General features: G+C 43.8%; 1 protein-coding gene across 1 annotated transcript in view; it reads left to right on the top strand.

Moving 5' to 3' along the window:
• Positions 1-4,128, top strand: part of map3k13 (mitogen-activated protein kinase kinase kinase 13) — a 158,715-nt gene extending 154,587 nt beyond the window's left edge. The window contains exon 14 of the mRNA XM_071341929.1: positions 3,482-4,128. Within this exon, the coding sequence (XP_071198030.1) occupies positions 3,482-3,580 (99 nt within the window). The 3' untranslated portion in view covers positions 3,581-4,128. The remainder of the gene's footprint in view (positions 1-3,481) is intronic.
• The last annotated feature ends 9,348 nt before the right edge of the window (positions 4,129-13,476 follow it).

Here is a 13,476-nt window from a genome sequence, read left to right as displayed (position 1 = left end):
ACTTGAACACGATCGAACATCTCTGGAGAGACCTGAAAATAGCTGTGCAGCGACACTCCCCATCCAACCTGACAGCTTGAGAGGATCTGCAGAGAAGAATGGGAGAAACTCCCCAAATGCAAGTGTGCCAAGCTTGTAGCATCATACCCAAGAAGACTTGAGGCTGTAATCGCTGCCGAAGGTGCTTCAACAAAGTACTGAGTAAAGTGTCTGAATGCTTATGTAAATGTGATATTTGAGTTTTATATATTAAATACATTTGCAAAAATGTCTAAAAACCTGTTTTTGCTTTGTCATTATGGGGTATTGTGATGTCATGATGGGGTATTGTGATGTCATTATGGGGTATTGTGATGTCATTATGGGGTATTGTGATGTCATTATGGGGTATTGTGATGTCATGATGGTGTATTGTGATGTCATTATGGGGTATTGTGATGTCATTATGGGGTATTGTGATGTCACTATGGGGTATTGTGATGTCATGATGGTGTATTGTGATGTCATTATGGGGTATTGTGATGTCATTATGGGGTATTGTGACGTCAATACGGGGTATTGTGACGTCATTATGGGGTATTGTGATGTCATTATGGGGTATTGTGTGTAGATTGATGAGGAAAAAACAATGTAATACATTTTAGAATGAGGCTGTAATGTAACAAAATGTGGAAAAAAGTTAAGGGGTCTTAATACTGTTGCACTGAATGCACTGTTTGTGACTCTTAGTTGTCAATCAAATGTTTTTGGTATTGATCAAATGGGCGGGCAGGCAGGCAAGTTCCCATTCAGTTGTCAAAACGTGGCTTGGGACAAGAATGCATTGGCAGGCGAGCTGCAGAATGACGAGCAGGCTACTATTCCACATCGTTTATCAGTGTAATTTTGACGGCCAGCTAGCTGACAAAGTCTGAGAGAGATGTTTAGCTCATCTTTCTCTGGCATTAGTTGTTGATCTGGTTGTTGTTGATGTGTATAACTGAGGGGGAGAGACCTTTTCCTGGTTGTTGATGTGTATAACTGAGGGGGAGAGACCTTTTCCTGGTTGTTGATGTGTATAACTGAGGGGGAGAGACCTTTTCCTGGTTGTTGATGTGTATAACTGAGGGGGAGAGACCTTTTCCTGGTTGTTGATGTGTATAACTGAGGGGGAGAGACCTTTTCCTGGTTGTTGATGTGTATAACTGAGGGGGAGAGACCTTTTCCTGGTTGTTGATGTGTATAACTGAGGGGGAGAGACCTTTTCCTGGTTGTTGATGTTTATAACTGAGGGGGGGAGACCTTTTCCTGGTTGTTGATGTGTATAACTGAGGGGGAGAGACCTTTTCCTGGTTGTTGATGTGTATAACTGAGGGGGAGAGACCTTTTCCTGGTTGTTGATGTGTATAACTGAGGGGGAGAGACCTTTTCCTGGTTGTTGATGTGTATAACTGAGGGAGAGACCTTTTCCTGGTTGTTGATGTGTATAACTGAGGGGGAGAGACCTTTTCCTGGTTGTTGATGTGTATAACTGAGGGGGAGAGACATTTTCCTGGTTGTTGATGTGTATAACTGAGGGGGAGAGACCTTTTCCTGGTTGTTGATGTGTATAACTGAGGGGGAGAGACCTTTTCCTGGTTGTTTAATCAATTGGACTGTAAAGTTCCCAAATGTAAGAAAACTCCCGTGGTATTTACATATTAGCAGAAAACCATTCAGGTGTATTTTGTGGCTTTTGCCAATGTGTTCTAATGATCTAAAGTCACGCTGTTGCTACTTCCTGTTAACACACAGTCCAGTTCATAGTGAATGATGACAGGTCCTACTGCCTGTAAACACACAGTCCAGTTCATAGTGAATGATGACAGGTCCTACTTCCTGTTAACACACAGTCCAGTTCATAGTGAATGATGACAGGTCCTACTGCCTGTAAACACACAGTCCAGTTCATAGTGAATGATGGCAGGTCCTACTGCCTGTAAACACACAGTCCAGTTCATAGTGAATGATGACAGGTCCTACTTCCTGTTAACACACAGTCCAGTTCATAGTGAATGATGGCAGGTCCTACTTCCTGTAAACACACAGTCCAGTTCATAGTGAATGATGACAGGTCCTACTTCCTGTAAACACACAGTCCAGTTCATAGTGAATGATGACAGGTCCTACTTCCTGTAAACACACAGTCCAGTTCATAGTGAATGATGACAGGCCCGTGTGGCAAATGGCTTATTTGCATATAGACCTACTGTAGCTCTGATTGGCTATGGCGCCCCGGTCTGTGTAGACTCCGGTCCTGGACAAGACAGATGTTTTTATTAGATTAAATTGACCTCAGTGTCTATTAATTTTCCAAATGCACGGCTGTTTTCCCATTCTATATCGCGATAGAATTTTCTCAAATGCCTTACTCTACGTAATTCCCAAACATTCTATGAATTTATGAAAACTTGAAAATAACCATATCTAAGTGCTGACTTGTCAGATTTGTATTTTTTAAGTGTCATATCTCTTCCTGGGGGTGTATATGAACACATATATAGGGGTGTATATATAGGGGTGTATATATAGGGGTGTATATGAACACATATATAGGGGTGTATATATAGGGGTGTATATGAACACATTTATAGGGGTGTATATATAGGGGTGTATATATAGGGGTGTATATATAGGGGTGTATATATAGGGGTGTATATGGACACATATATAGGGGTGTATATATAGGGGTGTATATGGACACATTTTTATCATATTTCCTGTTGCTAAAACCCTGTCAGTTCCACTTTAAATGGATTTATTGGACTTTTTAAAATGTGGATGTTCCAAAGGTCAGTGGCTCGTAGTCTGCGTGGAAGCTGGAGATGATAAACCTATTTATGTTAATTGTGGTCAAAAACCGTGAGACAGGCTGTTATTTGCATGACAATCACCAGCTGACAAAAGGCAATGACCGCCGCAGCCCTAATTATTGTTGATGTGTATTTACTCTCTCTCTCTCTCTCTCTGTTCTCTCCCTCTCTCCTCCTCTCTCTCTCTCTCTCTATCTCTCTCTGTTCTCTCCCTCTCTCCTCCTCTCTCTCTCTCTCTCTCTCTCTCTCTCTCTGTTCTCTCCCTCTCTCCTCCTCTCTCTCTCTCTCTCTCTCTCTCTCTATCTCTCTCTGTTCTCTCCCTCTCTCCTCCTCTCTCTCTCTCTCTCTATCTCTCTCTGTTCTCTCTGTTCTCTCCCTCTCCTCATCTCCCTCTGTTCTATCTCTCTCCCTTTCTCTGTCTCTCTCTCTCTGTCCCTCTCTCTCCTCTCTCTCTCTGTCTCTGTCTCTATTCTCTGTCTCTCTCATCTCGCTCTCTCTCTGTCTCTGTCTCTATTCTCTGTCCCTCTCTCTCCTCTCTCTCTCTGTCTCTGTCCCTCTCTCTCCTCTCTGTCTCTGTCTCTATTCTCTCTCCCTCTCTCTCCTCTCTCTCTCTCCCTCTCTCTCTCTCTCTGTCTCGTTTGTTTCCTCAGAACCCGCTGCACTTTGACTCTGACTGTGATTCCTCTGATGCAGACTGTTCTGCCGCCACCATTAAGAACAACCAGCCTGGCGCACTCACCTCCTGGTGATCAGCCTCCCCCTGGAATATCCTGGGGGCCACTCGGCCCTCCCGTCTGCCTGGAAAAACTCTGGGCCCCAGGACCCTACAGGGCCATAGCAACGCCCCTGCAATAGCTCCTCCCCCCTTTCTTCTCTGCATAGCAACCCCCCCCCCCCCCCCCCCAGGCAACCTAAGCAGGGATCCCTTTTGAATGATATTAGATATATATACAGTAGATAGATGATTGTGTAACAGTTTGAGGGAAAAATCAGGAACTCTGTAAAACAACAACAAAACTGTTAATTGTAAGATACTGGTGAGGATGATGATGATGAAGATGATGCAGTGCAGCTTGGACCAGCCAGAGACTATAAACTAACCAGTGGGTAACAGTGACTGTGTTACTGTAGGGCTGGGCAGGATGTTGCTGTACTGTGTGTGTGTCAGGTGCTGGTCTCTCAGGCCATTGTCAGTACTCCAGAATGGGACTGTCAGTATTCCAGAACAGTACTGTGAGTACGTTTACATGCACACTAATAATTCAATATTAAACTGATTATGCCAGTAGGCAAATTATGCAATAGTCATGTAAACACCTTACTCTGCTTATCTTAATTGGCGTAAGGTCAAAATGGAAGGAAGTATACACCAATTAAAACACCTGGTTTTCTGAGCCATCCTTTGAATGACAAGGTAAACAACGTAATCATTCCTACAGTGTGTTTGATCTGACATGTGCCGGCACCAGCCAAGTGGGCCTCCCTCTTGAGGGAAGTGAGTTCGGGACAACTGAATGTGTGCGTCTGAAGTAGTTTTCACATACAAACTTTATATGTCTGAACAAAGAATCAAATATGCTTCCCAAAAATAACATGGTAATAACATGTGGTCCAGCGTTTATTTTGATTGGTGATTTTCTGCATTCATCATATTGCCATCAGGCAGCCTGATTCAGATGTGTCCATGGAAACAGGATTATTGGGGAAATCTTTCTTCTTGCAAAGCATCTAAAAGTTTTAAACAAACTATTATATTCATCTGATTATCCACAATAATCGCATTATTGTGTACATGTAACCGTACTCAGTGAGTATTCCAGAATGAGACAGTCAGTGTTCCAGAACAGTACTGTCAGTATTCTAGAAGCGGACTGTCAGTATTCCAGAACAGTACTGTCGGTATTCCAGAATGGGACTGTCAGTATTCCAGAACAGTACTGTCAGTATTCTAGAAGCAGACTGTCAGTATTCCAGAACAGTGCTGTCAGTATTCTAGAAGTGGACTGTCAGTATTCCAGAACAGTACTGTCAGTATTCTAGAAGCGGACTGTCAGTATTCCAGAACAGTACTGTCAGTATTCTAGAAGTGGACTGTCAGTATTCCAGAACAGTACTGTCAGTATTCCAGAATGGGACTGTCAGTATTCCAGAACAGTACTGTCAGTATTCCAGAATGGGACTGTCAGTATTCCAGAACAGTACTGTCAGTATTCTAGAAGCAGACTGTCAGTATTCCAGAACAGTGCTGTCAGTATTCTAGAAGTGGACTGTCAGTATTCCAGAACAGTACTGTCAGTATTCTAGAAGCGGACTGTCAGTATTCCAGAACAGTACTGTCAGTATTCTAGAAGCGGACTGTCAGTATTCCAGAACAGTACTGTCAGTATTCTAGAAGCGGACTGTCAGTATTCCACAACAGTACTGTCAGTATTCCAGAATGGGACTGTCAGTATTCCAGAACAGTACTGTCAGTATTCTAGTAGCGGACTGTCAGAATTCCAGAACAGTACTGTCAGTATTCTAGAAGTGGACTGTCAGTATTCCAGAACAGTACTGTCAGTATTCCAGAATGGGACTGTCAGTATTCTAGAAGCAGACTGTCAGTATTCCAGAACAGTACTGTCAGTATTCTAGAAGCGGACTGTCAGTATTCCAGAACAGTACTGTCAGTTTTCCAGAATGGGACTGTCAGTATTCCAGAACAGTACTGTCAGTATTCTAGAAGCGGACTGTCAGTATTCCAGAACAGTACTGTCAGTTTTCCAGAATGGGACTGTCAGTATTCCAGAACAGTACTGTCAGTATTCTAGAAGCGGACTGTCAGTATTCCAGAACAGTGCTGTCAGTATTCCAGAACAGTGCTGTCAGTATTCCAGAAGGGGACTGTCAGTATTCCAGAACAGTGCTGTCAGTATTCCAGAAGGGGACTGTCAGTATTCCAGAACAGTACTGTCAGTATTCCAGAATGGGACTGTCAGTATTCCAGAATGGTACTGTCAGTATTCCAGAATGGGACTGTCAGTACTCCAGAATGTGACTGTCAGTATTCCAGAACAGTACTGTCAGTATTCTAGAAGCGGACTGTCAGTATTCCAGAACAGTACTGTCAGTATTCCAGAATGTGACTGTCAGTATTCCAGAACAGTACTGTCAGTACTCCAGAATGTGACTGTCAGTATTCCAGAACAGTACCGTCAGTATTCTAGAAGCGGACTGTCAGTATTCCAGAACAGTACTGTCAGTATTCCAGAATGGGACTGTCAGTATTCCAGAATGGTACTGTCAGTATTCCAGAATGGGACTGTCAGTACTCCAGAATGTGACTGTCAGTATTCCAGAACAGTACTGTCAGTATTCTAGAAGCGGACTGTCAGTATTCCAGAACAGTACTGTCAGTATTCCAGAATGGGACTGTCAGTATTCCAGAACAGTACTGTCAGTATTCCAGAATGGGACTGTCAGTATTCCAGAACAGTACTGTCAGTATTCCAGAACAGTACTGTTAGTATACCACAGACCCAGACAGGATTCTAATTGTGTGAATAGAACATCAGAACACAGTGTCTCCTGTCTTGTCCCACAGCCCAGCCCCCCACTAACCATCACTGTCTCTGTAACTGTCTGACCAGTCCAGTATGATATAACCTACCTGCTAAACATGACTTTACAGATGAATCAGGACTGTAACCCGACCCCACGGCCCAGTGGGACACCGACATGGGCAAATAACGTCTAAACACCAGCATGAAACAACAGCCCAACCATCAACCAACGTTGTCACAACCATGTCCCAACCATCAACCAACGTTGTCCCAACCATGTCCCAACCATCAACCAACGTTGTCCCAAACATCAGGGATCCATTTCAACACAGATGGTTGGTTGGGAGATGGTTGATACAACGTTGGTTGTGAACCAGTACAGCCCAGACCTGTTTTGGAAGTACATTCCGTGCAGAATGGCAGTAATGATGATAGTTACTCTGAGAAACTCCATATTTTGATGAGAACCGAACGTATTCTGATGTTCTACCGTTTGCAGAGCTGCTTAATGGGACTTTGAATTGAAGGATCCTGAGCGTCAGGAGGTCTCGTCTCCTCAAGCCCAGGTACTGGTTCACAACCAACGTTGTATCAACCATCTCCCAACCAACCATCTGTGTTGAAATGGATCCTTGCAGCAGAACTGCACCACCTTAGCATGTCTGTTTGGCTTGTAATGACAGACTGCCCAGAAGTACGCATGACTCAAAAAGAGCAGAAAAGCACAAGAGAATTTAGTTCTCTCCCAACCCAGCCATTTCAACCTGGCTCCAGAGAAGCCTCCATAATCAAGTATCCAATCTCAGTGTTGAACCCTGTCCTGCATCAAGTCATAGCACCTGTATGTCTCAGCACCCTCATGTACCGTGCTGTTATAGTACTGTACTGTCTGTCTCCTGCTCAGGATGCTCTTTCTGGACCAAGACTGGACCTATAACGTTCCCATGTAGTATCTCTGTCGTATGTCGTTCAGCGTGGGCCAATACCATGTAGTATCTCTGTCGTATGTCGTTCAGCGTGGGCCAATACCATGTTGTATGTTGTTGAATGGCACAGTGGACCAGGTGGAAGTCTTTGAGTTGGCGTAATAACTAGGTAGATAGATAGGTGTAACATAGTTTCCACGAAGGTGCAGTATCCCAGTTTTATCAGGCCCCTGAGTCTCCGTTTGTTCCATGTCTTTCAGCAGGGTTGTTCATCGGGCATTGGTGCTTGATACGCTATGTTATTGTCTGACAGAGGACCAGTCAGACACCAGACTGAATGGTGTTACAGAGGACCAGTCAGACACCAGACTGAATGGTCTGACAGAGGACCAGTCAGACACCAGACTGAATGGTGTTACAGAGGACCAGTCAGACACCAGACTGAATGGTGTTACAAAGGACCAGTCAGACACCAGACTGAATGGTGTTACAGAGGACCAGTCAGACACCAGACTGAATGGTGTTACAGAGGACCAGTCAGACACCAGACTGAATGGTCTGACAGAGGGGACAGTAGAGGCACCAGACTGAATGGAACCACTGTCTAGCCGGCAGGACATATAGTTAGTGGCAGACAGACAGGCTTTTTAAATAGCTATATTTTTAAACTGTGAGTAGTTTTCATAAATGACGCCAACTTGGTAAAGTACTTCTTGCCTTTGCTGGTTTGATGCTCAGGTTTTCAGTTGATAGAGTGTTGTTTTAGTTGTCTGTATTGTAACGTTCTGATGTTCTGTACTGTAACATTCTGATGTTCTGTACTGTAACAATATAATGTTCTGTACTGTAACATTCTAATGTTCTGTACTGTAACAATATAATGTTCTGTACTGTAACAATATAATGTTCTGTACTGTAACATTCTAATGTTCTGTACTGTAACATTCTAATGTTCTGTACTGTAACATTCTGATGTTCTGTACTGTAACATTCTACTGTTCTGTACTGTAACATTCTAATGTTCTGTACTGTAACATTCTAATGTTCTGTACTGTAACATTCTGATGTTCTGTACTGTAACATTGTAATGTTCTGTACTGTAACAATATAATGTTCTGTACTGTAACATTCTAATGTTCTGTACTGTAACATTCTGATGTTCTGTACTGTAACATTCTGATGTTCTGTACTGTAACAATATAATGTTCTGTACTGTAACAATATAATGTTCTGTACTGTAACATTCTAATGTTCTGTACTGTAACATTCTGATGTTCTGTACTGTAACATTCTGATGTTCTGTACTGTAACAATATAATGTTCTGTACTGTAACATTCTGATGTTCTGTAATGTAACATTCTAATGTTCTGTACTGTAACATTCTAATGTTCTGTACTGTAACATTCTAATGTTCTGTACTGTAACAATATAATGTTCTGTACTGTAACAATATAATGTTCTGTACTGTAACATTCTAATGTTCTGTACTGTAACATTCTAATGTTCTGTACTGTAACATTCTGATGTTCTGTACTGTAACAATATAATGTTCTGTACTGTAACATTCTGATGTTCTGTAATGTAACATTCTAATGTTCTGTACTGTAACATTCTAATGTTCTGTACTGTAACATTCTGATTTTCTGTACTGTAACATTCTAATGTTCTGTACTGTAACATTCTAATGTTCTGTACTGTAACATTCTAATGTTCTGTACTGTTACATTCTGATGTTCTGTACTGTAACATTCTGATGTTCTGTACTGTAACATTCTAATGTTCTGTACTGTAACATTCTAATGTTCTGTACTGTAACATTCTAATGTTCTGTACTGTAACATTCTAATGTTCTGTACTGTAACATTCTAATGTTCTGTACTGTAACATTCTAATGTTCTGTACTGTAACATTCTGATGTTCTGTACTGTAACATTCTAATGTTCTGTACTGTAACATTCTAATGTTCTGTACTGTAACATTCTAATGTTCTGTACTGTAACATTCTAATGTTCTGTACTGTAACATTCTGATGTTCTGTACTGTAACATTCTGATGTTCTGTACTGTAACATTCTAATGTTCTGTACTGTAACATTCTAATGTTCTGTACTGTAACATTCTAATGTTCTGTACTGTAACATTCTAATGTTCTGTACTGTAACATTCTGATGTTCTGTACTGTAACATTCTAATGTTCTGTACTGTAACATTCTAATGTTCTGTACTGTAACATTCTAATGTTCTGTACTGTAACATTCTAATGTTCTGTACTGTAACATTCTAATGTTCTGTACTCTAACATTCTGATGTTCTGTACTGTAACATTCTGATGTTCTGTACTGTAACATTCTAATGTTCTGTACTGTAACATTCTAATGTTCTGTACTGTAACATTCTAATGTTCTGTACTGTAACATTCTAATGTTCTGTACTGTAACATTCTAATGTTCTGTACTGTAACATTCTACTGTTCTGTACTGTAACATTCTAATGTTCTGTACTGTAACATTCTACTGTTCTGTACTGTAACATTCTAATGTCTACTAGATGGCTCCAGCTACAATGGGTTATGTTGCCTTGTATTGCATAGTGTGGTTTCATAACCGTCTCCATTATATATCTGCATCCCAAATGGCACCCTATTCCCTATATACTGCCACTGGGCAACAGTATATAGGGAATAGGGCGCCATTTGGGACGAACTCCTTTTATAATTTAGAAGACCCGTGGTCAGATAGGATTATCATTTTTCTCATCTCATCGCAGTCTTCCTTAGTGCTAGTGACACTTCGTTTGTGTCGTCCTCTTTTAAAAGGGATACTGCATCTTGTGTGACTAGTAACACTAAAATAATTTCCCCCCTGTATGTGTTTCAGTGTCTGTGTAAAACATGTTTATATTTTTAGATTATGGCCAGTTAGGGTTAAGTCAAACATCTGTATGAAACATCGTCTTAAATGAAATGAATGGAGATCAGATGGCTCACATTTTCAATAAGGAATACAAGGCAGAGACACCGAGATCACAGAACACAGAACAGACTGCTGCTCTTGGTCTGATGCAACCTCATCTAAATGTCAGTAGCTAGCAGAGCCATATACAGAGAGAGTTGGGACAGCTTTTAGAACGGGCGCCATGTTGCTGTCATTGAGCATCTATTTATCCATTCATGACCATCATTTGGATTCAAATTTTAATTCAGGACATTCGGACTCAGTAAGTCTCATTGACGTCATTTGTGATTATGAAATATCAAACTTTTGGGGCGACAAAACAAAACCCAGACAAGACATCATGTAAACAAACCCAGATAAGACATTGTGTAAACAAACCCAGACAAGACATAATGTAAACAAACCCACACAAGACATGTAAACAAACCCAGGCAAGACATCATGTAAACAAACCCAGATAAGACATGTAAACAAACCCAGGCAAGACATCATGTAAACAAACCCAGATAAGACATGTAAACAAACCCAGGCAAGACATCATGTAAACAAACCCAGATAAGACATTGTGTAAACAAACCCAGACAAGACATAATGTAAACAAACCCACACAAGACATGTAAACAAACCCAGGCAAGACATCATGTAAACAAACCCACACAAGACATAATGTAAACAAACCCACACAAGACATAATGTAAACAAACCCACACAAGACATGTAAACAAACCCAGATAAGACATTGTGTAAACAAACCTGGACAAGACATCATGTAAACAAACCAGGACAATACATAATGTAAACAAACCCACACAAGACATAATGTAAACAAACCCAGACAAGACATGTAAACAAACCAGGACAAGACATCATGTAAACAAACCCAGACAAGACATCATGTAAACAAACCAGGACAAGACATAATTTAAACAAACCAGGACAAGACATCATGTAAACAAACCCAGACAAGACATCATACAGCTGGGCCAGCCACCCTTCACTAGTCGGTATCATACAGCTGGGCCAGCCACCCTTCACTAGTCGGTATCATACAGCTGGGCCAGCCACCCTTCACTAGTCAGTATCATACAGCTGGGCCAGCCACCCTTCACTAGTCGGTATCATACAGCTGGGCCAGCCACCCTTCACTAGTCGGTATCATACAGCTGGGCCAGCCACCCTTCACTAGTCGGTATCATACAGCTGGGCCAGCCACCCTTCACTAGTCGGTATCAGACAGCTGGGCCAGCCACCCTTCACTAGTCGGTATCATACAGCTGGGCCAGCCACCCTTCACTAGTCGGTATCATACAGCTGGGCCAGCCACCCTTCACTAGTCGGTATCATACAGCTGGGCCAGCCACCCTTCACTAGTCGGTATCATACAGCTGGGCCAGCCACCCTTCACTAGTCGGTATCATACAGCTGGGCCAGCCACCCTTCACTAGTCGGTATCATACAGCTGGGCCAGCCACCCTTCACTAGTCGGTATCATACAGCTGGGCCAGCCACCCTTCACTAGTCGGTATCATACAGCTGGGCCAGCCACCCTTCACTAGTCAGTATCAGACAGCTGGGCCAGCCACCCTTCACTAGTCGGTATCATACAGCTGGGCCAGCCACCCTTCACTAGTCGGTATCATACAGCTGGGCCAGCCACCCTTCACTAGTCAGTATCATACAGCTGGGCCAGCCACCCTTCACTAGTCAGTATCATACAGCTGGGCCAGCCACCCTTCACTAGTCGGTATCAGACAGCTGGGCCAGCCACCCTTCACTAGTCGGTATCATACAGCTGGGCCAGCCACCCTTCACTAGTCAGTATCATACAGCTGGGCCAGCCACCCTTCACTAGTCGGTATCAGACAGCTGGGCCAGCCACCCTTCACTAGTCAGTATCATACAGCTGGGCCAGCCACCCTTCACTAGTCAGTATCAGACAGCTGGGCCAGCCACCCTTCACTAGTCGGTATCATACAGCTGGGCCAGCCACCCTTCACTAGTCGGTATCATACAGCTGGGCCAGCCACCCTTCACTAGTCGGTATCATACAGCTGGGCCAGCCACCCTTCACTAGTCAGTATCATACAGCTGGGCCAGCCACCCTTCACTAGTCGGTATCATACAGCTGGGCCAGCCACCCTTCACTAGTCAGTATCAGACAGCTGGGCCAGCCACCCTTCACTAGTCAGTATCAGACAGCTGGGCCAGCAACCCTTCACTAGTCGGTATCAGACAGCTGGGCCAGCCACCCTTCACTAGTCGGTATCATACAGCTGGGCCAGCCACCCTTCACTAGTCAGTATCAGACAGCTGGGCCAGCCACCCTTCACTAGTCAGTATCAGACAGCTGGGCCAGCTACCCTTCACTAGTCGGTATCATACAGCTGGGCCAGCCACCCTTCACTAGTCAGTATCAGACAGCTGGGCCAGCCACCCTTCACTAGTCGGTATCATACAGCTGGGCCAGCCACCCTTCACTAGTCGGTATCATACAGCTGGGCCAGCCACCCTTCACTAGTCGGTATCATACAGCTGGGCCAGCCACCCTTCACTAGTCGGTATCATACAGCTGGGCCAGCCACCCTTCACTAGTCAGTATCATACAGCTGGGCCAGCCACCCTTCACTAGTCAGTATCATACAGCTGGGCCAGCCACCCTTCACTAGTCGGTATCATACAGCTGGGCCAGCCACCCTTCACTAGTCAGTATCAGACAGCTGGGCCAGCCACCCTTCACTAGTCAGTATCAGACAGCTGGGCCAGCAACCCTTCACTAGTCGGTATCAGACAGCTGGGCCAGCCACCCTTCACTAGTCGGTATCATACAGCTGGGCCAGCCACCCTTCACTAGTCGGTATCATACAGCTGGGCCAGCCACCCTTCACTAGTCGGTATCAGACAGCTGGGCCAGCCACCCTTCACTAGTCGGTATCATACAGCTGGGCCAGCCACCCTTCACTAGTCGGTATCATACAGCTGGGCCAGCCACCCTTCACTAGTCGGTATCAGACAGCTGGGCCAGCCACCCTTCACTAGTCGGTATCATACAGCTGGGCCAGCCACCCTTCACTAGTCGGTATCATACAGCTGGGCCAGCCACCCTTCACTAGTCAGTATCATACAGCTGGGCCAGCCACCCTTCACTAGTCGGTATCAGACAGCTGGGCCAGCCACCCTTCACTAGTCGGTATCATACAGCTGGGCCAGCCACCCTTCACTAGTC

Source organism: Salvelinus alpinus, chromosome 14 (assembly GCF_045679555.1).
Source record: "Salvelinus alpinus chromosome 14, SLU_Salpinus.1, whole genome shotgun sequence".
NCBI classification, from domain to species: domain Eukaryota; kingdom Metazoa; phylum Chordata; class Actinopteri; order Salmoniformes; family Salmonidae; genus Salvelinus; species Salvelinus alpinus.
This window is presented reverse-complemented; position numbering and strand designations above follow the sequence as displayed.